General features: G+C 36.4%; 4 protein-coding genes across 6 annotated transcripts; all 4 read left to right on the forward strand.

Moving 5' to 3' along the window:
• Positions 1-1,447: 1,447 nt before the first annotated feature.
• LOC132123202 (RING finger protein 225-like) lies at positions 1,448-10,269 on the forward strand. Of its 2 annotated transcripts, none has more exons than XM_059533774.1 (2): positions 1,448-1,598; positions 8,614-10,269. In XM_059533774.1, exons 1-2 carry the CDS (start codon positions 1,585-1,587, stop codon positions 9,575-9,577), a joined length of 978 nt encoding a protein of 325 aa, XP_059389757.1. In that variant the 5' UTR covers positions 1,448-1,584; the 3' UTR covers positions 9,578-10,269. The 2 variants fall into 2 exon arrangements, with proteins under 2 accessions (XP_059389757.1, XP_059389758.1); XM_059533775.1 differs by lacking the exon at positions 1,448-1,598 and adding an exon at positions 5,539-5,690.
• A 1,343-nt stretch (positions 10,270-11,612) lies between these two features.
• Positions 11,613-13,120, forward strand: LOC132123203 (uncharacterized). The gene is made up of 3 exons (XM_059533776.1): positions 11,613-12,303; positions 12,400-12,452; positions 12,727-13,120. The coding sequence occupies exons 1-3, from the start codon at positions 11,787-11,789 to the stop codon at positions 12,814-12,816; spliced, it is 660 nt and encodes a 219-aa protein (XP_059389759.1). The 5' UTR covers positions 11,613-11,786; the 3' UTR covers positions 12,817-13,120.
• A 731-nt stretch (positions 13,121-13,851) lies between these two features.
• Positions 13,852-25,888, forward strand: LOC132123506 (SH3 domain-binding protein 5-like). 2 transcript variants are annotated; one of them, XM_059534163.1, is made up of 7 exons: positions 13,852-14,003; positions 19,898-20,186; positions 20,869-20,931; positions 21,652-21,780; positions 22,000-22,158; positions 22,745-22,918; positions 24,334-25,888. In XM_059534163.1, the coding sequence occupies exons 2-7, from the start codon at positions 19,962-19,964 to the stop codon at positions 24,895-24,897; spliced, it is 1,314 nt and encodes a 437-aa protein (XP_059390146.1). In that variant the 5' UTR covers positions 13,852-14,003; positions 19,898-19,961; the 3' UTR covers positions 24,898-25,888. The 2 variants fall into 2 exon arrangements, with proteins under 2 accessions (XP_059390146.1, XP_059390147.1); XM_059534164.1 differs by lacking the exon at positions 13,852-14,003 and adding an exon at positions 19,595-19,720.
• Positions 13,871-19,781, forward strand: mgat1a (alpha-1,3-mannosyl-glycoprotein 2-beta-N-acetylglucosaminyltransferase a). Its single transcript, XM_059534162.1, has 3 exons — positions 13,871-14,003; positions 16,151-17,086; positions 17,852-19,781. Exons 2-3 carry the CDS (start codon positions 16,427-16,429, stop codon positions 18,548-18,550), a joined length of 1,359 nt encoding a protein of 452 aa, XP_059390145.1. The 5' UTR covers positions 13,871-14,003; positions 16,151-16,426; the 3' UTR covers positions 18,551-19,781.
• Positions 25,889-26,240: the final 352 nt, after the last annotated feature.

Here is a 26,240-nt window from a genome sequence, read left to right on the forward strand (position 1 = left end):
ATCTGCTCAGCGAGTTTCTGTAAAGCTGAGCTCACGTGCGCTTGAGGAGGGATGTAAACACTAACCAGAATGAACGAATGAATCTCCCGCGGCGAATAGAACGGCTTGCAGTTAATGAAGAGCGTTTCGAGATTTGAGCAGCACGTCTTCATTAACACAGTTACATCTGTACACCACCGTTCATTGATGTAAAAGCATGTCCCGCCGCCGCGCGATTTCCACGTTGATTCTGCGTCGCGATCCGCTCTAAACAGCTGAAAGTCCGGCAGATGGAGCGCGCTGTCCGGTATGGTGTCATTCAGCCAAGTTTCCGTGAAACACAGAGCAGCAGAGTGAGAGAAATCTTTATTTGTCCGAGAGAGCAGAAGCAGTTCGTCCGTTTTGTTGGGTAGAGAGCGGAGATTTGCCAGATGGATGCTAGGCAACGGCGTTCGAAATCCGCGTTTTCTGAGTCTCACGAGCGCGCCAGCTCTTTTTCCCCGTAAGCGCGTCCTCTTGAAGCGTGTGATCAGCGCAGCCGCTCCGCCGACAAGAATGTCCAGCAAAACATCAGAATAGTCGAAAACCGGTGAAATATCGGGAGATGTGTGTTGCCGAATATCCAGCCATTCGTCCCTGGTGAAACTGATTGCAGGAATATAACTAAAGACAGGACAAACTAACAAAAACACAAAAACAACTGCAGAGCACGTCACGGAGGCAGCCATCCTGTATCGGCGCCACTCGTAGCCTACTGTGTTGTTCAATGTACATTTTGCGGTGTGGAATTTAGAAACTGGAACTTTAATGCATACATAAATAGACCTAACACAGGTATTCACTCCCTATAATCAAAGACGAAATGTATTTTAATATGTGCTCAAGATCTAACATGTTTTTCTTGATCTGTGTGTCAGGAATAAATAACCTGGTTCATGTCGACTTCATGGATCCTCCTCCTCACGAAAAACTGGTGTTGGCCCTGGAGCAGCTTTACGCCTTGGGTGCCCTTAAACATATCGTGAACTCACTAAAGTGCAAAAAAAATTTTTTCAAATAACTTTATGACCCTATAATTATGCTAAATTAGAATAAATTTTTTTAAGCACTCATAAACTTTGGAAAACTCGGTTGTGTTCACAACAGATTTACAAAGGAGGTTTATGACAAAAAGCTGGGTGTCAATAAGGATTCTGGACCCGCCAATGAACTATAAATTACTCTAAAGCTTTCCATTCATGAATATCCCTTATAGAAGTATATCAATATTTAGCTCTTGGTTTTCTACTTAATTTTGTTCCTCTTGCACTATAGCTCGGTCGAAGGATGCTGAACTTCGAATGTGAGTAAATGATGACAGATTTAGCAATTTTTGTTATTGACTCATCAATGATTACCCTTTACCTGGTGTTGTTACTGTGATGTTTTGAATATTGTTCATTGGTCTGTCCTTCAGTTATAAGTGCTCTGAGGAGATTCTGACCATCGTGACCATGCTGTCAGTGAACAACTCAATCTTCTATCGGCCCAAGGATAAAGTGGTTCATGCCGACAATGCTCGAATGAACTTTGTGGTACCGGGAAGAGATCACATTGTGCTGCTCAATGTATATACACAGGTTTGTTTATGTGTGCACTTAATATCAAAATATCACTCGGAGCAGCAATTAATCTGACATCTGAGGCTTTGCACACTTTTACGACCTGGCAGTTGTGCTAACAGAAATGATTTGTTATTGTCAGAATAGTCATCATGTCTAGCGTGACTTCCTTATGGTAGATGTGCTGCAGTTGGATTGCTGAACAGGTTATTCGGGCCTGTGCGGACGTGTATTTTTATGTGTAGATGCTTTAGAAGGAAGTTCTTGTCTTGTACAATTATAACTTTGAATTGAATAATGTTTTGTAAGAAGGACTATTCAAACAACAGAAACATTGGGTTTTGGCACTTAAAGTAAACATTTAGAAGTCTTTTTTGGTCATTAAACTACAATTACAAAAATGCTCAGTAATTTAAGTTATAAAGCAAAATGTATTTAGCAAAAATTCATTACAGTAATTCTTTCACTCTACCAATCCTGATTGTATTTTTTTTTGGGAAAAAAAGATAAATGGCCTTATAGTCCCAAATGAAGTTTTTCTTACAGTCACTTCAGCCTTTCAACTAGACTCATTATGCATATTTTTGCCAAAAATCATTAGGATATTAAGTAAAGCTCATGTTCCATGAAGATATTTTGTAAATTTACTACAATCAAATATATCAAAACTTAATTTTTGATCAGTAATATGCATTGCTAAGAATTCATTTGGACAATTTCAAAGGCGATTTTCTCAGTATTTCGATATTTTGACCCTCAGATTCCAGATATTCAAATAGTTTTATCTTGTCCGATTATTTCAGATCCTAATAAACCATACATATGGAAAGCTTTCTGCTTTCAGATTATGTATAAATCTCAATTTCCAAAAATTTACACTTAAGACTGGTTTTTTGGTCCAGGGTAACATTGTTTGTGTATCAGGCTTCACTGCTTGCAGTGTGTTTATTGTTGCATGCGCAACACACACAGTTATTGTTTTCATTAGTATTCAGTGGTGTCTTTCTCTGTTAGTGAGTAGAGAATGGTTCTCTATTCATTTTGAATTGGATGATTTACATATCAGTGATGGAGTCAGTTGTAAATGCTGGAAATTCTCTGAACGATTCACTGCCCGAGTCCTGTTTAAAACATGAACTCTCAAGCCAGTTACCTGAATCTTTCTCGTTCTCTCTTTCTCTTCATTGGTTAGAGAGTTGCTCCATGCTCAGTTCAGGTCAGACTTAAGCAAATAATGATTTGCAAAGCATTCCAAGTTGGTTATAAACTCTGTCTGATTCAAAACACTAACTCACAAATGAGTTTTGTGAATATTTATGACTGAATCAATAGAAAGAATGAGTCATTTCTTTGTGAATTAAACTTCACTGCTCACACTGTTTGTTGTTTACCATAGATGAAAATGTATTCAATAGTTTCTCCTTTTCTCTGTCAGTGGGAAGAAAGCGGTTCCTCCACTCAGTGGTGCTTTAAGAACTTCATCCAGTTTCGCTCCATGAAGAGAGCTTGAGATGTCTGTGATCAGCTGGAGGGGTTGATAGACAGGATCGAAGTGGAACTGTGGGAAGATGATTTCCTTATATTGTGTTTGTGTAGAAGTTTGCTGCTTTGCACGTGATTGCTATCTTAACTTTATGAACCTGAATTTAGCTTTATAGACTGAATTAACTTAAGACACTCTTACTTGTGGCCCTTACCGGCTAAAACATTGTAAAGTAGAATTTACGGCACAATTTGCATTGTCAGTTATTGAGGTAAGTGCTTGTTTGTCTCATTAGGGCTTTCCCCATTGCACTTAACCCAATGTGAACATGGTTTTTAATCCAAGTTACAAGGTTTTTTTATTTTCTAATGAGGAAAAAATGTTGAACAGAGAACAGTTGAACAAACATAGCAAAATTACCCGTCAAGAGTAAATATTCACGTGTTTGTTTTTCAGTACTTCCTGTTCTGTGAGATACTAGCGTCACTATGAATCATCAGTCTTTAACAGACAATGTGATCTTTCACATCAGAGGATTTAAACAGGAAGACTTATACAATAGCTGAATGCATGCATACTTGCTGACTGTGTGTTACTAAATTTTAGCCAATGCTTTTTTATATTTAAAGGTGTTTGGCATGATGAATGCAGTTTGTCATCTATTCAAATAAGAATCAATTGTGGTATGAGAAACAGTGCACAAATCCTAGCAAAAGAAATATTGCTGAATTAAATCACTCAGTTATACAGTTCAATGGTCTTAATGCAAAAAATATGACGATATTTGTGATCTGTGGTATGACCTCTGAAACTATTTAAAGAGATAAGACTAGATGTGGATCAAAAGAAAAATGTTATCAAAGGTCATGCCATTGAACGTAATTAAGACACCAGTGTTTTCATAAATACACACAGAGGATGTTTTCAGTGATATCTGTTAAGCTAAGCCTCAGTAATTGTATAAAATACATGATGTTTAGGGAAAAGATGGAAATGTTTTAACTATTGATATATCAACATAAAAGGACAGGATTGTGGTATAAAATGCATTTATTAATCCATGTATTATGACAAGTATACCCTTAAGTTTGTTAGAATATTAAGTGCGGATATAACCGTTCAATCCAAGAGCAGATGTATAAAACCTTTTTTTTATATTAAAAAAAAAAAATTCTGTCCCTTGAAAAGTTCAGATAGTTTAATATATAGCCAGCAGTCAATGATTGGTAGTTTCCAGTCTTATTTTCCCCCTAAAGCTCCCAGATAAACAGAAAGGACAGCCGAAATTAGCCATTAGTCAATGATTATCTAGCATTGTAAAATTCTTTGTCAATAGAATTTCTTTTCCTGAAACCAGAAATGCCAATGAATGATATGTGGTCACGCTTGATTATATTAATAGCTTTCATGACTATGTGATCCAAAACAACACCAGATGTTGATCAAGTTTTTGAAGGAAAACTAGGCCAAAATAGGTTCTGAATTTATATTTCACAGTTGTTTATATCTAGCAATTCTGACCTTTTTTACTCAGAGTTGGGGGGGGAAAGTAAATTGTGTGATTAAAAAGTTTCAGTTACTATATATATTCCATGGCGGAAAAATGGCTTTCTTACCTTGCATTGTTCAAACAATGAAACTACATTTAACCACCACACCACATCCTTCTATTTTAAAATCAGTATGGAAATCTGATCTCCTGATTGCAGCTATGTGTATTTTGCATAAGGCTTTATCTGATCATAAAGTGTCAGCCATCAAATTTCTGCCTTGTTTCTCTTTCTCACTGTGAGTCAGTAGTGGGAACAGTGTGTTGACAGCTTTTAGTACAAGATAAAGGTACAGGTGTGATGGGTATAAACTGTTTCCTTCTTATTAGGCAGTGTGTGTGTGTGTGTGTGTGTGTGTGTGAGAGAGACAAAGAGCGAGAATAACAATAACCTAGTCACTATATTTATAAGCGACTTTATGAGATCTTTATAAACGTCCTTATCGTTCCCATCTAAATGGTGTATATTTCCAGTAATATGTAATGGAGTAGGAAAACAAAGGAATCATTAGTTATGGATTTTTTTCCATTACGACAAGAATATCTTCAAACAACCAACATGGTCTCTTTTGACTTGGATTAGTAACTAACCACCTAGCAACCGCTCCAAACACCCTAGCAACATCCCTCCAGTCCTTGCATGTTCATGCAGAAATCACAAACATGGTTCACAGATATTTAGAGCACTGATATATCCACACTTGTTAGATTCAGTCACATTTAAGGTCAACAGAGATGGAAAAATAAAACACGGGTGTATTAGTCTGTGGATTCCTCACAATCAAACTTAAACCGGTTCAAATACCAGCAGAGCGAGTTCAACAGGTAATAAAAGAGTAAAAGGAAAGAGGGAGGGAGAAACAAAGAAAAACATGTAGAAGAGGTGGAGACACGTTGTTATGTTAACTAACATGATGAAAAGTACAGTGAAAGGCTTGAGGAAGACAGAAAGGACTGAATTGCACACCTTTCACATTGTTTTGTTGGATACACAGATAGACTGGAAAATGTGCTTCAGGAGCGAAGCGAACTTCAGAGGCTGATGAACATCTGGGTTCAGCTACTCTTCAACTCATAGGTAGTTGCATGCTTTTAGAAACATTTTTGGTGATTTTAACTTTGAAAGGATCACTTTTAATTTTGAAGGATGTGATTTTAAATGATAAGTAAGTAGTCTGTATGCAAATGTAGAGTAATGATTAGTCATTAGTTCACAAATGCAGGTATAAAAATAGGGCTAGATGTCACATGGCTATATTTAAATAACAAAAGTTTTTGAGTCAATTTTGAGTCCAATTACAAAAATATACGTTCTCTGGTAGTTGTTTTATGTTGGTGTCAAACACCCTCTTAATTTTGAATTATTTTTGTTGTGAATTCTTTCCTCCAAACTAAAATTCCTAAATCATATTTTTGCAAAAAAAAAAAATGTAATTAATAGGCAGCTTAATTCTATCATTCCAATGTGATGACATGCCCCACAAATGGTGTGTTAAATGAATCATATCTTATTTGACTATATTTTGGCAAACAATGTTGGAAAATAATTTTTTTTGTTGTTGTCTGTTGTCTTCTTAAAAAGAATTGACTTTCAAAAACAAACCTATGTGAAATTCAGTGTGAAATTCAGTGTGATTTAAATGTAGGGTGTGTTACTGTCATAATTGGTGAAAGGTCTCAACTGACTTTATCTGGTTTGTGCTAAACCTGTGGGTGTGTGCTTTCAGTTTGGCAAGTCATTTAGTCTATATGAATTATACCCGCATAAACATGTTTTGAAAAAGAACCTGTTCTGCATGTGCTCAATTAATGCTCCTAAAAATGAATGTTTTGATGAAAGCAGACCGTTTTAAATAGCCAGTGGGAAAAACCTTTATAGTATGCAAAAACATAGACTATTTGATTCTAGAACTTCTCAATTCAACCTAGATTTTACGCATTCATATTACACATCATATTCAATAATCATTTATTTACAAACGATGTGCTTGTTTGCTATGAGACGTTCCCATTTTGTGACTTTCATGACTTGACTCAGAGTTAAAGCTTAACCATAAGCACACAGAATTAATCTGGGATCTGTACCTGTAATGATTTAAAACTTCCTATTCATCCGGAAGAAGGAGGCGGGAACCGGCGGACAATCAAACATTTTAATAATACAAAATAAACACAAACCAGCTCACCAGCTCACCAGCCCCTCACGGACGACTGGTGCGCTCAAATAAAACCAAAACACAACTAAAAGCCCAGGCCTGGTCCTCTCTCGTCCTTCACTGTCGTCGCTCCAGTTTTATATTCTTCCATCTCCTACGTGGGACTCGAGACCGGCGGTGGGCCGCAGGTGCCACTGATTTGCCCAATCACTGCCGGCCTCACTCGTGTTCCCACGTCCCTCGGCCCCGCCCCACTCGCCACAGTACCCTATTTAAAAACCATTATATTCTGGTTTGCTTTTCCTGTATAGTCATACTTTAGGGTTTAAGTCAAACACTCTTTTGGGTGGTTCACACTAATTTAAAACCCCTGTAATTTTATGTACATAATCATTAACATGCAAATAAGAACAGTAGCCTGAGGTTTACAAGTGTACAGTGTATTAATTACTAACCCAAGATAACGTATGAACAATGTAAAACATGGGACGAAAATAGCGCCGACTTACCCAGTAAAGCCTGACATACAAAATAATAGACAAATAATTTATTTTTTTTATTTTTAACAAAAGAGTTTACTGAACGTTTAGACAAAGTATATTAAAAAAGTTTGCATGTGTTTTTGTCAGGCTTTTATGGCTCATATATAGGCTAATGAGGAGCTCTAATTTGAGGAAGAATAAAAAAATAGCAATTTGGTGTGATTGCTAATATTTACAAGGCCAAAAAAGTAAGATGAAATTCTGATAGCTTGTAATTTAAATATTTTGTAACCTTTTAGTTGTAACTATATCTCCCAATAATATGTCTTAACTAACTAACTTATGGATAAATCAGGTAAATCTAAGTTGATTCATTCTAGTTAAGTATTTATTTTGAAATACTGCTAACAAAAAATTAATTGTAATTTAATTTTAAAAATAACTTTAAAAAAAACCAAAGATTTCCATGTAAAAGGTTTTCAGAATTATACTGAAAGGCCCTTTACTTGGTATAAATTATAATATAAAAATTATAAATGATAAAAACTGTAAATTATTATCAGACAATGTAGTTAACTGAGTACAACAGGACTCTCAGATTTGATCATTTTGAAAATTTAGAAGCCTTTGCATATCAAATATGAAGCAGTAGGCTTAAGGTTAAAAATGACCCTGCGTTCAAACGCTGAGTCATTCAAGGCCTATGATGAAATTAAAAGAAAAACAAGCAATAGCACTAACGTGTGACAGACTAAACTCCTGTTCTCATCGCACTTGACTGCTAATGATGCAATTTAGTTAGCAATCTTCACCCTTGAATTATATTGCTTTGGTGTTCCGAGTTTATTCCTGAGCAGCTTTACATACACAAGCTCTTAAAGATCACACACCTCTTTTAAGTCTCAGAATATGTTCCATATGTTCAAATATGTTCCAGAGTCTTAATGAAATGATGTGCCTGTTGTGAAAACCATCGATTGTGTGGTTCCATGAAGAACCTTTAACATCCATGGCAACTTTCCATTGCACAAAAGGTTCTTAATTGTGGAAAAGGGTTCTTTAGAATATTAAAACGTTCTTCACTATAAGAAAAAGGGGTTCATTAAAGAACTGTTCATTGAAAGGTTCTTTATTGCCATTGATGGTTCCATGAAGAACCTTTAACATCTACGGAATATTTCCATTGCAGAAAGGTTATTTATAAAGATTCCTCAGATTATTAAAATGTTATTCTCACTAAAAATGGTTCTTTTAAGGACTCTTTAATGAAATGTTATTTGGGGTAAAATGGTTATTCTACAACATGATAGGGAGTGTATTTGTGACCAAGACTGATAGTGTATTGTTCCATCTTCCCTCAAAGGTTTCTCTGCTCAACACTTCCATTTTCTCTTAATCTGCTCCCGTGGATCTACATGATGAGTGACAGCAAAGAGAAACCCAAGGGCAGCAAAAAAGGGACCAAAGTCAAGCCAAAGCTTGACAGCAAGGGTAGCTTCAATGTGGGAACTTCAGAGCAACGACAGAAGCCTCTTAGGAGAAGCCGCAGCAATGATATGGAAAACCACCATCATCAAAGTAGCCGAGGTAGAGAACGGGACCAGAAAGAAGGTGGAAGCCAACAACGGGGTCACAGCGAGGAGGGAAGGATGCGAGACCACAACAATGAGCCTGGACACAACAAGACCGAGCAACCCATAGATGATCTGCTGGACACGGAGTGCATCGTGTGCTTCTGCAGCTTTGACAATATCTTCAAAGCTCCCAAGTTACTCTCCTGCGGCCACACATTCTGCTTGGAATGCCTGGCACGCATCAATGTGAGTTCTCCAGAGATCAAGACGTTGTCTTGTCCGATCTGTCGGGAGCAGACGGAAATCCGACACGGTCGAGATCTACCACATTTGGGAAATAACGAAGACATCTTCCGCAGACTTCCGGCTGAGATGCAACGGGCGCTTTCTGTGCGCTTTAAACGCAGCGAGGGCAAACTCGTCCTCAAGAATCCACCAACAAACAGCTCTTTTAACACCATTTTAAATCTGCCGGTGTTTAAGAAAAAAGAGGAGCAGGTCAGCAGTAATCCGCTTGGAGTCATGGAGGAAGGTCTCAGCCAGGCGACTATGATCGATGTGGGAAGGCCGCCAAGCAGGATGAGGGGTCACATGAGAAGGATAATGTATTCCAATCAGTGCTATTATGCTGTCGTTGCAACCATCATCGCAATCACTGTGGGTTTAATGCTGGTGGGCATCTTCACTTTTGTGGTGCCCTATATGCAAAGAACAAATAGTCAATCTCAGAACCCAACTTCTCCAAAGCCTTGAAAGATGAGGAAATTGACAGCGCACAAGAAGGATGACGGGCAAAGCAAAACAAGCTTGTTGCACTGAACACAACACAGCATTTTTTTGCTTTTGTGTAAGATGTTTCAGACAGGCTCGATAGGAATGAACTGGAAAAACTTGAACATATGATGCACTGAAGTCTGTTGAGCGCGGACGTATTTTGCACAAACTGAGACACTGTTTTGGAAAGGTTTTTAAGAGCAAGATGCAATGAGGATGTCTATTCTGACCAGTGATTAACTGTATTTAAATCAATGGAAATAAGTGTATATATATATATATATATATATAATTTTTTTTTCTTAAAGGGCTGGATAATATTATCATACAATATTACTATGTCACTTGATTTTGTGAAGAATTATATATTTTCATGTATTTCTTTTCTATATGGTTTCTGGTATTGATGCTGAAGGACAAAAATGTGACAGCTCGCCAATGCAAATCACCTCAGTCTAAAAATGTACATGGCAACACTAATGTAAGCTCACAAATGTTCTTTCTTTTGTTAGAAAGACATTTATTAGAAATAGATATTTCTTTGACATATGCTGCACATGATGTAAATAATATACTCTATGTATTATTCAACTGTATGTTCATTTTGTATTATTATTCTTTTGCACAAATGGGGAGAGGCCAAAGTGGAAAATAATAAACGTTTAAGACCATTCTCTATTTGAGTGACATACTACCTACAATTACAACTTCAGTCAGAAAACATCTATAAGAATAAACTTAAACTTGATATTGTCAATGGCTTCCCAAAGTCATAGACAGACACATGACTTACTCACATGATTACTCACATATGCACGAGAACGGGTGTTTCCGCAGGACTGCAGTATCATAGGGGTAAAACTAGTGAAGGCCTATAACTCTACATACATATAGGGCAAAACAGCAGATAAACCGAAAATATGTTGCAGGTCTGCTCTGATAGCAGAGTAAAAACAATGCTCAAATGAAAAGAGTAAAATGCAAGTAACTTACATAGGTTGAACAAATATGGTAGAAAACATTTATTTGTCAATGTCAAGGACATGCATCCATAAACTTGCGAATTTAGGACAACATGGATAATACTAACACATTATTTATCCCAATGTTTAGTCCATGTGTTAGACTCGTTCTGCCAAATTCTTTCCATTTCTGGTCAGTCCTGTTTTGCATTTATCACTACAGAACCAACAAAAAGAGAGCTCAAATTCCTTCCAGTGTATATTCTATACAGTGCAGACATTTACAAGTTACATTTTAGACTGATTTGCTTTCCGTTAAAATGCAAGCCATTTTCTCCAGTTCTCTATTCCACTGCTTTGTCCATTGAAAGGTCATAAGGAGATGGAGCATCAAAATATAGCTTAATATGCAATATATTATATTCATTTCAAAATGTAGCATATTTGGGACATTACTACGTCATCATAACTGTGCAAATGCACACACTTTTATATTTATAAACCATAGCTAGTATCTGTCAGCCTGTCAAATATGAGCTCGTCTAGGTTAGAGGCTATATTTTTGCACTTTAAATGGTCTTAGCCTACATAGGCTACACATTTCTTTTTATATATTAATTATATTGTATATTATTTATTTTAATGCTAAATTGTGACATTTTTATTTATATAATCTTGTTTTTATAAATAAAAATAAGATAAAAAAATAAACAAATGATCTCGAAAAAAAGTTTACTATGGTGTTCTCGTCACGTAACCAGCAATTGACAAATCGTCAATATTGTTATTACTATCATTATTATAAATGGACATTTCACATTATGTTTTTAAATGTCGTAAAGATTATTGGCCTTTGACTTGTGCAAGCGGTACGTTCCTAAACAAATTGGGTTGCAAATTCATTTTTCTGATCTCCCGCAAGTGCCTTAAAATTAAAGGTAGTACCCTGTCATCTGGAAAATAACCGTATAATTAGCACACTGTGTACACGAGGGAGTCATGTGAAGTCCACGATTTTTGCACACATGCGGGTTGTTGAATAACCAACACCCCTCTATCTGACGCAAGTCTCGAGGCTCCACATAACGCTGGGTAAATTGTGCCATTAAAGTTCTGGCTCTGGAGTTGCTCAACCCCTCTCTCAGCACCCAAAAGTGATTTTAGTCGGCGTTAATCGTAAGGACTGCATTTAAAAGGACCACGAGAGTCCCAAAAGAAAGTGTGCGATGGCTTCGACTCCCTCCGCTTCAGCCCTGTCAGCTGTTCTCCGGTGTCAGGGGAATATCCTCGCCCGAAAACAGGCGAGCAAGAAGCGGCCTCCCGCCTCAGTGTACGGGCTCGGGGTGACATGTGGAGGAGACTCGGTCAAATCTTATTTTCGCTCTCTTTGGGGATTCATATTTCACAGGGAGCGAGTGGAGATTCCCGGAGTTTTGTCCATTTCAGCGCGATTTGAAACGGGTTGTTCTGGTAAATCTTCGAGAGGAAATAGTGAATCCAAAGATCTTCTGGTCAAAAGCTCCCTAAAGACTGACAACAAAATGTTAACTATGAAAGTATCAAGTGAACCAAATCAATTGCCAAAGACGAAACTGACGTCGGATAATACTTTTGCTTTTAAATCCCAACGTTACAGTGTTTTATCCATCAACAGCCTGGTTCTTCGACTAGATGGCTCTTATTTACGAAAACTAAACTCAGATTATCCATGCACTTGCTGTATTTGTATAGTTTGCGCCCGGAGTAAGAGCACGCTAAACTACAGTATTGTGAATCCATGGTTTTCTCTTGGCTTTTTGTGGATTTTAAAAAATAAACTGATACATTTATCAACCGCAGTGTCAGACAGTGTGCGGAAACTTGGAAGTGGCTGGAACCAGCTTCATCCGGATGTAAGTTGTCGCCGGTGTGGTTTTAAAAGGTCACAAGATGTCAAACATTTAAAATAATAATAATAATAAATATATATATATATAATTAATTTCTACATTTTAAATAAATCTCCAGGAAATGACACCTGCTATTCAAAACTATTAATAAAGAAGGATTTTCCTGTATTAAAGTACAGAAATTATATTAGCTATATGTTTTAAGAGTCAGAAGCTAGAACATACTGCAATGGTATAGCCTAAATGTTGTATAACAATACTGTTTTCTTTTTTGTAGTGTGATAAGTTTAGTGGATATGTCAAATGTACTTCTGAACATCATGAGGATCGACCTAAGACACTGGAAGGAACTGAACCTGGGGAATGAGTCGTCTTCTAGAGACTGTGGATGGCATGCACTTCACACAAATGCACTTTCATAGATAGATCGAATGATTGATTGATAGACAGAAATATAGATACATGTGAATGCATAGAATGTCAGTAATTGTAGTCTTATGTTCTTTCATGTGCTGTCTTGTTCACTTCAGCTTTATGGGATGTATTGTATTGTTTTATACACTGTCTACTTGATTTTGCACTGTTATTGCCAGCCAAAGTTTCCCTTTGGAGTAAGAAACTATTATTACTATACAAGCTGCTGACTATCTTCAGCTTTTCTAATCTGGTAACTTTAAAAAAAAAAAAAAAGTACGAAAAAAAATTTTTGTTAAATGAACAGGAATCTGATGCTGCAATGCTTGTTTGACTTTGTTTATTATTAAATAGGCCACATAATAATGCTTCATTAAAAAACATCAAGAAAGATCTGTCTATCTGTCTGTCTGTATTGGATTTCTATCTGCATGTCTGGAATCAATATACAATAATCAACATTTGAAGTTGATCAAAGTTGTCCTGAGCAAAGAGTACATTTTGGTTTTAGGTTTTAGGACAACTTTGATAAAAGGTTTTGATCCACTTCAAATGTTGACTAGCTACTGTATTATCCTGCAAAAATCTTGAATCCTATTATTTTATTGCATCTTAACAGAGTAGTTGGTTTTATTAAGTAGCATGCATTTTCCAGGCTTAGAAAACTCTAATTGCAGGTGATATCCAAACATACAATGAATGTTGGATCATTTTATGATTTAATGAAATTCATAAGTTACAATTTAGCTACGTCTGGCACAAGACTTTTCTAACTGAGGGGGACACTTGTTTTCCACCTCTGTAACAGGATCCTCACCAGAGGCAGAGACCCTACTAATAATTTCGCGGGATCACCACGAGGCCTTATGATTACCCACATCACCACCCCGCCCCACCATGACGCCACCCGGAAGTCAAGTACTCTTGCATTCTCGAGCAAATCTTGAAGCGTATACAAAGGCAGGAAGTTTACCGTGCTTCAAATTAACGATCGTTTAACGTCTGTTCCACATTAGATTCATATAAATTACTTGGATGAGTTGAAATGGGACATAATCTTTAATGCAACGGAAGTATGACTATATTGGCTTACTGTAGAAGACGGGAAACATGCCAGAGTATGAGAGCACGTTGACACATGTAAGTATATGTTGGCATTTTTTACGCATCCTAGTGTTGTTTAATCTCAGCCCTCATTTGTGATGAACCGAACGGTTTAGTCTCTTACTGTTTAACTGTTGTGGCTGGAAGGAAGAGCTACAAGTGAGATTGTTGATCGACGAAGGAATCTTCTTCATAACGCTTGTCCATATTTACTCGTACAGTGCGGTATTTCTGACTAAACTAGCATGCAATTTGCATTTTGAAAATGAACTCAGTTTCATGTCAAGGACAAGGTCTACAGTACACAGTGGTCGAACTGAAAATAATTTCAGAGGGGATGGTTTGGTCAGGTATTACTTTGGAGGGCTAGTTAACACGATAACAAAATTTCTTTTTTTCGAGAAATTAGAATAAATTCACTGAAATTGAGCACCAGTCAAATTCAAATGTATTGGATTTGTTTTCCTTCTCTAATGTAATTAAATACTGAAGCCTTCTCAGATGTTTGATTATGAAACATACAAATGTAATTTGAATTCAGGTCTGTTGGCAACCCTACATATTATGCATGCTTTTTCTTTGCTTAAAGGGTTAGTTCACCCAGATAGCAAATTTATGTAATTAATAACTTACCCTGATGTTGTTTCAAACCCATGAAACCTCCGTTTATCTTTGGAACACAGTTTAAGATATTTTAGATTTAGTCCGAGAGCTCTCAGTCCCTCCATTGAAGCGGTGTATACGATATACTGTCCATGTCCAGAAAGGTAAGAAAAACATCATCAAAGTAGTCCATGTGACATCAGAGGGTCAGTTAGAATTTTTTGAAGCATCGAAAATACATTTTGGTCCAAAAATAGCAAAAACGATGACTTTATTCAGCATTGTCTTCTCTTCCATGTCTGTTGTGAGAGAGAGTTCAAAACAAAGCAGCTGGATATCCGGTTCGTGAACGAATTATTCAGTTCACCAAATCGAACTGAATCGTTTTAAACGGTTCGCATCTCTAATACGCATTAATCCACAAATGACTTAAGCTATTAACTTTTTTTTAATGTGGCTGACACTCCCTCTGAGTTCAAACAAACCAATATCCCGGAGTAATGCATGCACTCAAACAGTACACTGACTGAACTGCTGTGAAGAGAGAACTGAAGATGAACACTGAGCCGAGCCAGATAACAAACAAAAGACTGACTCGTTCACGAGTCAAGAACCGGTTGCATCGGTTTTCGGATCACCAGAAGTTCTTTCGGACAGTTCGATTCAATAAACCTGTTGAAGAAAACGGTTCACCGGTTCTTTTGCGCTCAACGTATAATGGCGTCATTTGCGATGATTGCCCTTGATTCAAGCCTTTGGTTTACCTGCGCTCATAACACTAGCACAGAATCAGTTCAGAATTAATCACCAAAAGAATCAGTTCAGTTCAGACGCCCTGTGTGTCGGTCTGCTTCACGCTGAATCACACATGTGCAGTATCATCATCTCCTCGGTTCAAGAATCGGACGCGTCTGACAGAAACGGTTCTTGACTCGTGAATGAGTCAATGTTTTGTTCGTTATCTGGCTCGGCTCGGTGTTCATCTTCAGTTCTCTCTTCACAGCAGTTCAGTCAGTGTACTGTTTGAGTGCATGCATTACTCCGGGATATTGGTTTGTTTGAACTCAGAGGGAGTGTCAGCCAGATTACAAAAGTTAATAGCTTAAGTCATTTGTAGATTAATGTGTATTAGAGATGCGAACCGTTTAAAACGATTCAGTTCGATTTGGTGAACTGAATGATTCGTTCGCGAACCGGATATCCAGCTGCTTTGTTTTGAACTCTCTCAGAACAGACATGGAAGAGAAGACAATGCTGAATAAAGTAGTCGTTTTTGCTATTTTTGGACCAAAATGTATTTTCAATGCTTCAAAAAATTCTAACTGACCCTCTGATGTCACATGGACTACTTTGATGATGTTTTTCTTACTTTTCTGGACATGGACAGTAGACCGTACACACAGCTTCAATGGAGGGACTGAGAGCTCTCGGACTAAATCTAAAATATCTTAAACTGTGTTCCAAAGATAAACGGAGGTCTTACGGGTTTGAAACAACATCAGGGTAAGTTATTAATTACATAAATTTGCTATCTGGGTGAACTAACCCTTTAATATCTGTTAATCTTGCTTGTTTTACAGGCTCTGCTGAAAGTCACCATGCCACTTTGGACAGAAATGTCTATATCAGAATCCTGAAACCTGGAATATGTCTTAATTTCACCTTCCTTCAGTATAATGTTACATATTGCTTCTACAATTGTGAAAGCTGACTGAAAAATATGCAAAGCATGTGAATAGAAAAAAAAATACATCTAATATCCACAAGACTCTTTTTCACATCCCTTCATCAAACTTTCCTGTTCTACATTCCCATTTCTTCCTTCCTGAATCCTCTGTCCTATCACACATCAGGCCATGCCACGCAAAAGAAGTCCTCTCATCATTTGTGGTGCTTTCATATTTGTAGCATGGAACGCTATTCTTATTTTTGTCCTCATGAGACGCCCTTCCACTCAAGGGGCTCTTGACAGCCCGGACGAACTTGGTAACATGGGTGACAGAGCCGGAGGAGGCCAGTTTGGAAATATTATGAATAAGGTGATGCATGTAGCTAATGCATTTGAAGCTGAAATTGAATCGCAGAAGAAGATCCTATTGCAAATCCAGAGCCATTGGTCGGTTTGGGAGAACAAAGGTGGTGTGACATCTGCTAAATCAAAATCACAAGCTGAACATTTAGCTCCGGTGGTCATCCCTATTTTAGTCATTGCCTGTAATCGTGTGACAGTGAAACGCTGCCTTGACAAACTCATTGAGCACAGACCGTCGGCCGAACTCTATCCAATCATAGTGAGCCAGGACTGTGGACACGCAGAAACATCTGACGTGATTGCCTCGTATGGCAGTCAGCTGACTCATATCAAACAGCCTGATCTTTCTGATATCTCAGTACCTCCACAGCATAAGAAGTTCCAGGGTTACTACAAAATCTCAAGACATTACCGTTGGGCATTCAACCAGGTTTTCAACACCTTTTCATACTCCTCAGTTGTTGTTGTGGAGGATGATTTGGAGGTAACTTAAACTGCAACCTTTTAATACACATTGTTTGTATAAACTCTATTATTAAAAGAACAGTTAATACAAAAAATGAAAACATGAAACCCATTCATATACAATATAATTAAATGGTTCCTATGATGGTTATCATTCGCTATATTCAAAAACAATAGTTTTGTGTAAAAGAGAATAATAATAATAATACACACACACACACATATATATATATATATATATATATACACAACATAAGAAGTTGGTTAAACAGATGGTTAAGAAGTAAAATTAACAATAAGTTAACAATAACAACAATTAATAATACATATTTAAATGTATTATACAATAAATTAATCCAAAATTTAAATATTATACACAAGGAGTAATAGTTAAAACTATTATCAATTTCTTTTCCGTACTTTTACCTTTTTTTTACCCTTACAAAAAATAAAAATTGTAAAAAATAAAAATGATTACTATGATCATCATCATCATGTGCTTTATTCAAAAACAATAGTTTTATGAGTGTATTGTGTATATATAACAGATGAGTTAGAAATAAAAATTATAGTAAAAAAGATTCTCAATTTATTTAAAATATAAATAAAATAAGAAAACAGTGTACGTTTTATGTTTAAATATATATATATATATATATATATATATATATATATATATATATATAGATACACAAACACTCACACACACAAATAATTGAATTGTTGAATTATGGTGAATGGTGAATTTTATTTTGTTGATGGTATGTTTTATTACTTTCACCAGGTTGCCCCTGATTTTTTTGAGTACTTCAGAGCACTTCATCCGATTTTAAAATCAGACCCGACTCTGTGGTGTGTGTCTGCCTGGAATGACAATGGCAGGGAAGGATTTGTGGACCCTGGAAAAGCGAGCCTGTTGTACAGGACAGATTTTTTCCCAGGCTTGGGTTGGATGTTCACAAAAGACCTCTGGGCAGAGATCGAGCCAAAATGGCCGGCCTCGTTTTGGGACGACTGGATGCGCCACCCCAGTCAGCGCAGAGACAGGTCCTGCATCAGACCAGAAATTTCCAGAACTTTAACGTTCGGTCGGAAGGGTGTGAGTTTAGGGCAGTTTTACGACAAGTATCTCCGCTTTATTAAGCTCAATACCGAATTTGTGCCTTTTACAAAAATGGACCTTTCTTATTTAGAAAAGAAGAAATATGATGAGAGTTTTGAGAAGGAGGTTTACGGTGCTCCGGTTGTCACCGTGGAGGACTTGCAAAGTGGGAAACTAACTGGGTCTGGCCCATTTCGGGTGCAGTATTCTAGCCCTGACAGTTTTAAAACATTGGCTCGCAATCTTGGTGTGATGGATGACCTGAAGTCAGGAGTCCCACGAGCCGGGTATAGAGGTGTAGTTCATTTCCTTTTCCGTGGAAAGAGGGTCTATTTAGCTCCACCAGCAGGATGGAGCCAGTACGATCCGAGCTGGAGTTGAAGTGGGCTTCACCTACTGTACATCACAGGAATTTTTTATTAAGATGTGAAACACATGGAAATTCTATTTCATATTACCTGTTCTGTATCACCTTGCCTTAATTCCATTGTGCTGCTTAATGATGGAAAAACCTCTAGTAAGGGTTTTAGAAAAGAGATATGATACCAAAGATGATAACGTATTGATCACTCAGACTTTTTGCCTCAGGTTTCATTATTTGTCTTTATGAAGTCAGCTAGGATTTATCTGAGAACTATGTCACCATTAAACTCACAGATTAAACCTAAATCTTACGCTGACCAGCTATACACATTTTTCACACCAAGTATATTTGTCCAGGAACTAAAAATGGGGGTAAATATGTTTAAAAAAACACTTATTTTTAAGACTGTGAATACTGCTCTAAGTGCCTTTGAATGTAGGTTTTTTTTTTTGCTTCACCTCTTTGTCTTTATTTGTCACTTTTTTTGTCACTTTCACTTTATTAAATTGTGTATGGTTCATGGCATAGTGTTTGAAATATGTGAGGAAAAATCATTTGACACTTATGTTTTGTGTTTTACTTATATTATTATGACTCATTTATTGCTCAGATAAATAAAAATGCTAATAAAATAATACACTAGAATATTCATAACTGCAGCAACAATATTTCAATTCAGTCCTAAGCATACAACAAAAAGAATTTACATATAAAAAAATAAAAATAATGAAAACATACTAATACGGAGGGTTTATGAAAAAGAGAAATAAAAATAAAAACAGCAGATCAAAGTTTCACATTTCAATTTAACGTTACGTTACCAAATAAAATTGTATCTATTTTGTTAGCAATACGAGAGTCAAAGAAGACATTGAACCATAAATACCCAAAAAACATAGTTTAGAAATACTATTTTTTTCTTTTGTGTATAAAATTTACCAAATAAAAATTATGATTATTTATTAGCCACACAAACGAGTCAAAGAAAGTCACTAAAACGCTCCCACGTTATTACGTTACACGACGTCAACTACAGTAGCTCATTAGTCCTAAAGGCTTTCGTTTCGCGTTTTATATTTACCTCACTCATATATTACATTTCGTGTTGTTGAATGGCGGAGGGAGTGCGATGTTAGCCATGGGGCAAAACTGAGGCGTAGAATGGACTTTTGGCGATTATTTGTCATGTAATCTGCATATTCTTCAGTTTATCTTTCATGGCACTTTTAAACTCATCAAACCGGTTTATTTATTTGCTGAGAGGCATTTGCAGTAGCGAACAAACTAACGTTATCACAGTAAATAATGAAGGCAAAGACATTTAAAATATAGACAAGTGACTTTACTTCTTTGTTTCGCTTCAGATCTGACAGTTTTCCCCTTGTTAATCGTCGACATTTGATCTCGGATATACGGAGAGGCCTGTAAATGGATCCGGCGTTTTCGCGTGAATGTCCTGCGGGTTCAGGAGCACCTTCAGTGGAGGAGAGAGGAGGAAATCAGCCGGAGGAGGTGACGGACGATAGCAGAGAAGCTGATGGGGAATCCGAGGAGACAGAGATGGAGGGCAAAGACTCGGAGAGATCTAAATGTCAAGATGAAAACTCACTGCGTGGAAAACTGACTGAGGAGGAAATAGATCCTAGAATCCAGGTATAAAGTTTTAAATAAAGCAGCGCAAGGCACATGGCAGACAGAGTGCAAACCAGTGAAGTGAACAAACAGTGAATATTTTTAGTACAAATAAACCACAACACTGTTGTTGTGATTTATTAATATATATCAATATATAAATCAAGCCCTCTAATAGCGGACTATTTATCAAAGCATAATCAATAAATGATTAACATTTTTTAATGCTCAACAGCTTTGTAGTTCATGGACATTCAGTTATGAATGTGCGTTGTGAATCAACATTTTGTTTTGAACTATTTGTATGTGCAATATAAATAAAAAATGAAAACATGTTTATTCTTTACTATATATATATCTTTACATGTTTTATCTATTAATATTTTCATTTATTATTACGTCATGAGAATCATACGTTACATTTTATTTGAAAAATCTAAAATATCTTTTTTATGTTCTTTGAAGTCACCACCCTTTGATTCCTGGATTCTGCATCTGTGCATTTCGGGCATTAATATTATATAACAACTGATAATAATGTTGGTTATTATAAAGTTTCACCAAAGGTATTTTCATGGAGGTTATTGTGATCTCAGTGACTCTCCAGTTTCTGGCTCAAGCTTATTTTGGATTGAACCAGCAACCTTTAAGCCAGCAACCAAGATTATTTACCATTAGTAAAATAATGTGTTTCTGTGTCTAGGAGGAACTGGAGCGTCTGAACGAGGCAAGTGAGGAGATCAACAAGATGGAACTGGAACTACAAGTATGTGAAAAATTGTTCCTGACCTCAAGGACATTTGGGACTGTTTCTTGCTCTTAAGTATATGCTTATTATTATGGCTCATTGTAATTTAATAGACACTTTTAATTCGGCGTACAGGACTATAATCTCGGTTTTAGCTAGACTGTACTTTGGATCAAACCTGCAATCTTTCTGCTATCAGCCCGGATCAATAATTGAATATTAAGGGCACCACATCTAATGTTATATATCATCGTTACACACACACACACACACACACACACACACACACACACACACAGTATACATACATATTATTATAATATATATATATATTATATTATATACAACATATACAATATTATATACAACAAATAACATAAAATTTACTAAAAACTTCAAAATTATAATAGACACATATATATATATATATAGTCTCTATTATAATTTTGAAGTTTTTAGTAAATTTAATGTTATTTGTTGTAATGTAATTATTATTTTTTTTTGTTTATATAATTTTTGTTTTAGCACATCAAGATGAACTAAATTAGTTTTAGTTTCAGTTAACTAGAATAACCTTACACCATATTTATTATGCAGATAAGAGAAGGCTTATATGATTCTCTCTCTCTTAGATGGCAAACAAGATTAACACTCATAATTTACACACTTTATGTTATTATTATTAACTTGTTGTGAATGGCTTGTGTGATTTGTGAAAAACATTGTTTTTGTTGTCAGGAGGTTCGGTCCAGCCATAGGAGGATAATGAGTGACTCTGTGCTTAAACTCAAGGCGAAAAGTTCAGAACTGGGGTCCTGCATCGAGAAGGCCAGACCTTACTATGAGGCACGACGAAAAGCAAAAGAGGTGGACAAACACTCATCTTTAGCTCAGCATTGAGAAAAACAGTCATACTTTATAACTATTATTATTATTAATTTAAACGGGTTAAAATGTTATTTAGTTGTTTCATGCCAAAACATCAAATTGTATTTTTGCCTGTTTTTGTATGGCAACTATCAGAACCTTCATCTGATGAAACCTATAGTCTCTTAAATGCATTATGATTAGTTTCATCCATCTTAGGCCCAGCAGGAGACCCAGAAAGCAGCGCTCAGCTTTGAGAGAGCAGTGTCCATGCATTTGGCTGCTCGAGAGATGGTCCACGTGGCTGAACAGGGCCTCACTGCAGTCAAGACGCTGGATCCAACCTGGCAAGAGATGCTGAATCATGCTACCTCAAAGGTTGGCCAATTTTCTCTCTAGCATATCTTTACAAGTGACTTGAGCATGTTTTCTTGGACCTTTGTTACATGACTGAATCATGCGGCAGATTTTATTAAATTTTTTATAAAGAAGTGTCTTGTGCCCACCATGGTACCGCAAAAACAGATATATTGTGAAAGATTTTACAATTTAAAATAACTAGTTCTAAAAGAACAGTTCTAATATGCTGATTTTCTGCTCAATCAATCACTGTTGAAAACAGTTGTGCTGCTTAATATTTTTGTGTATTTAATGTATCCTTGCTAAATAAAACTATTAATTTCTTTCTAAAAATAAATCTTACTGACCCCAAACAGCTGAACAATCTATTTAATAGTATTTATATATTGCGCAACCAAAAGCCTGTTTGACCTTTATGTACATGAAAACATGTAACAATTGCACCATTAACCCCTCATTTGACCCAAATGTGAATGTGCAAGTACAATGAGGATGAAGTACGGTTCAGAATGATTTTTTCTGTTTATGTATCCACACAGAGTATATTTTGCACACACACACAGCATTGCTCCGAGTATGCCATGAGTGACTTGAAACTGTGCAGGTGAACGAGGCGGAGGAGGAGCGCATAAAGAGCGAACGGGGGCACATGCTTGTCACCCAGCTGTGTCAGGAGGCCGAAGCCCGCGTGCAGGAGCTGCAGAAGTCACTGAAGAGATCCATCGTCAAGTCCAAGTCTTACTTTGAGCTCAAGGCTCAGTTCAATGACGTTCTAGAGGTATGTTGAGCTGTTATTACACTTGCCTAGTGTTGGTGTATAAAAACTATGGATACTTGCTCAAGTTTAAGGAATAGGTTAACCAAAAATGAAATCCTATCATCATTTACACACCCTCAAGTTGATCCAAAATCCATGCCATGTTCCAGCAAAGATCTACAGTATAAAAGCAATCGTTTTCCCTAGAATTAACATGAATGAGGACCGATATTGCTGAGCTCCGAAAATCAGGGTCCCTGCAGGTTGTTAAAAAGTATCAAATTCAGTTTGACATGAAATTTGAATGTCATAAAATGGTGGAAGAAAATCTTAATTACCCTTTTAACAGATCTTAAATGTAGGAAATTGTGATACTGCCTAATTTGTTTATTAGACTTCATAAAGGCTATGATAAATATGAGAGCTTCACTTTCAGAGGAAAAACACAGTTCTGTTGTGCTTTCTATAGACTTGTGGTTTCAGAGTAGTTCACAATCTATGAATGCCACGCAATATCTTATATTCCTCAACTTTTTGAATAGGCAGCTGGAAGTAGAAAAGCATAAACATTTCAAAATTAAGAGTCCCAGTGTTTCAGGCTTGTTTATTGTGACGAGTGAGATCAGTGAGTGGAGCAGGTGTCACTCATTTCCAAATCACTCCACTGGCCTCGCTCAGTTCCCACGGCTCTCGGCCCCGCCCCACTCATCACATTTATATATAGAAATGTTTTGCATCATGCACAAAGTCTTTTTTCCCCCCCGGATGTTATTGGTATTTTGGATACCACATAAGCTGTATCTGGCTATTAATTCAATGTAAACTCTTGTGGCCTCTCTCTTGTCTCAGGAAGGGATATATTATGATATATTAGTACATAAACCAATTTCACTATATATGAATATATTGAATAAAATATGTCTTGAGTATTTTAAACTTACAGTTAAAAATTAATTTTGTAGTTGAATGTGTGACCCAGAAGTGAAATACAGTTTGAGTTTTTAGCAAAAAAAAAATGGTAAAAACATGATATCATTTAGCCAGAAATTTTTCTAGCTATGAAAATAGCTGCAGAAGCTGGCATGGAGTTCAAAAGAAGCAAACAATGTGTGACCCAGCCTGTTTAATTAAGCAAAAGAATCAGCTATTTATTTTAAGATTTTGAGTATGGGAATGTTCTGTGTGGATATCTGTATTAATTTTATTTACAGACTCTAAAAACTCCATCCATAATCCAAATAACTTTTGCACTATATTCCAAATCTTCTGAATCCCTAAAAACACATTTTTAGATGAACTTTTGTTTTTAAATTTTTAATGATTCACTGAAAATATTGTCTTCTACTGCAACATGAAGGGGAGTAAATGATGACAAATGTATTTTGATTTACAGTTAAAATGTGTGAGCTAAACATGATCAAAACATGTTTTTGCAGGAGCACAAGTCAAAAATTGTACTATTAGAGGAGCGTATTTCCAAAGCCAAGTTAAATTACTCCAGCACTCTGCGCCACCTGGAGGAAATCAGCGAGGAGATACATGCCCAGAGGGAGCAGGACCAAACAAAGGATGGACCAATCAAAACGTGCAGTAGGCGGAGCCCTCCTGTAGGAGCAGAGACAACCAACAGCACAGGTACCGAAGGTGGAGCCTGTGGAGGCTACCCGAGACCAAACGATTGGGTGTCTGGAAAAGAGGGCGTGGCTAATACCAGAGAGTGGGTGGATACGCATCAGAACTCCAGGTGGGTGGACATGGGAAGAGCAGAGACGACACGATCTGGTTCAGACTCTCTTTCCATCGTCAGCCTCCAGACCATCATCTCTGATCTTGAAAAGTGCGACTCAGTTGAACACCTGGGCCACCTCAGCAGTGACATCAGTCTCTCAGGTGAAGAAGGGGAGAGAGACGGGACGGAGAATGATAAGAAGCTAGTGAGGCAAATAAACGCAGACATTTCGGAGTTCCTCAAACAACACATAAGAAGTTTCAGTTCATGAGTGCGTCCATAAATAATGCCTGTTTATTTTTTCTACATTTTCCTTGATGATTTTTGAGCTTGATTCTTGACTGACTGAGCAACTCTTAATTTTTATTTATTGTTAAGCTTTTTATAAGTACTTGGAAAGGAGAAAGACCAAAATAAAATTCTTGATATATATATATATATATATATTTTTTTTTTTCTTAATTATTATTTTTATTTTTTTTGTGAGAGAGAGAAGATTTGGTATCTCAAATCAAGTGGTAAAAGACTGACAATATTTGTAATGGTAGCAACCCTACAGTTTGATTAACTTAATCATAAATAATATAATATATTTCTTCTTCATCCTGATAAGCACATAATGTTTTTCTATGCAAATGTATAAAACTGTGTCTTTATAAACACAGTCTTATTATAATCTCTATAGCTGACATGATAAAATAAGGCAGTTTTGCTCTCCACTTTAGTTCACTTACTGACACAAACTATTTGAAGGTAAAATGCCTTAAAAATGAGGTAAAATTATTTTCATTTTAATGTTCTTCCATGCTGACTTTGAAATAGTGATTCACATAAAGTGTTTGTGCCCAAGTGACAAATGTCATGCATGAGGCTTGCTTTATATTCATCTCGTTTGCATAAGTGCACTCTGGCCTTTTCATCAGAAGAAACATTCATTCCGCCCAAAATACTGATTTTGTGCAGTTGAAGAGATAAAGGGTTTATGAAGGGTTTATTTTCAGTGGTGAGTTTCTAAAACAAAAAATTTATGTTTTGCCGTTTATGACAATCACTATTTTCATTTAATGAATTTTTAGGCATGAATGCTATTTTTTTTAATCATTATTTGATATTCTGTTCATTCAGTGTGCCATCTCTTTAATAACCCTCAGTGTGAGCACTAGAAGTTTATATTATTGTCTTTAATAGTGTTCTGTATGAAGATGTGCACAGTGGTGACATTTGCAACTTCTGATGGAACAATAAATATACATATCATATTATTTTGGGGATTTTAATGTCTTTTAAAAAAAAAAACATTTTTAGTCATTAATATACTTATTTATGTGTGTGTGTGTGTGTGTGTGTGTGTGTATATATATATATATATATATATATATATATATATATATATATATATATATATATATATAGTTTGGACACACCTCATTCAAAGAGTTTTCTTTATTTTCATGACTATGAAAATTGTTGAGTCACACTGAAGGTATCAAAACTATGAATTACCACATGTGGAATTATATACATAACAAAAAAGTGTAAAACAACTGAAAATATGTCATATTCTAGGTTCTTCAAAGTAGCCACCTTTTGCTTTGATTACTGCTTTGCACACTC

Source organism: Carassius carassius, chromosome 41 (genome assembly GCF_963082965.1).
Source record: "Carassius carassius chromosome 41, fCarCar2.1, whole genome shotgun sequence".
In the NCBI taxonomy this organism is placed as follows: Eukaryota; Metazoa; Chordata; class Actinopteri; order Cypriniformes; family Cyprinidae; genus Carassius; species Carassius carassius.

Coding starts and splice junctions, on each gene's coding strand:
- LOC132123506 (XM_059534163.1), top strand. CDS start 19,962: ATGGATCCGGCGTTTTCGCGTGAATGTCCTGCGGGTTCAGGAGCACCT. Junction 21,781..21,999: donor CACGACGAAAAGCAAAAGAG/GTGGACAAACAC, acceptor CATCCATCTTAG/GCCCAGCAGGAGACCCAGAA. Junction 22,919..24,333: donor AGTTCAATGACGTTCTAGAG/GTATGTTGAGCT, acceptor ATGTTTTTGCAG/GAGCACAAGTCAAAAATTGT.
- LOC132123203 (XM_059533776.1), top strand. CDS start 11,787: ATGGCTTCGACTCCCTCCGCTTCAGCCCTGTCAGCTGTTCTCCGGTGT. Junction 12,304..12,399: donor TTGTATAGTTTGCGCCCGGA/GTAAGAGCACGC, acceptor TATCAACCGCAG/TGTCAGACAGTGTGCGGAAA. Junction 12,453..12,726: donor GGAACCAGCTTCATCCGGAT/GTAAGTTGTCGC, acceptor TCTTTTTTGTAG/TGTGATAAGTTTAGTGGATA.
- mgat1a (XM_059534162.1), top strand. CDS start 16,427: ATGCCACGCAAAAGAAGTCCTCTCATCATTTGTGGTGCTTTCATATTT. Junction 17,087..17,851: donor TTGTGGAGGATGATTTGGAG/GTAACTTAAACT, acceptor TACTTTCACCAG/GTTGCCCCTGATTTTTTTGA.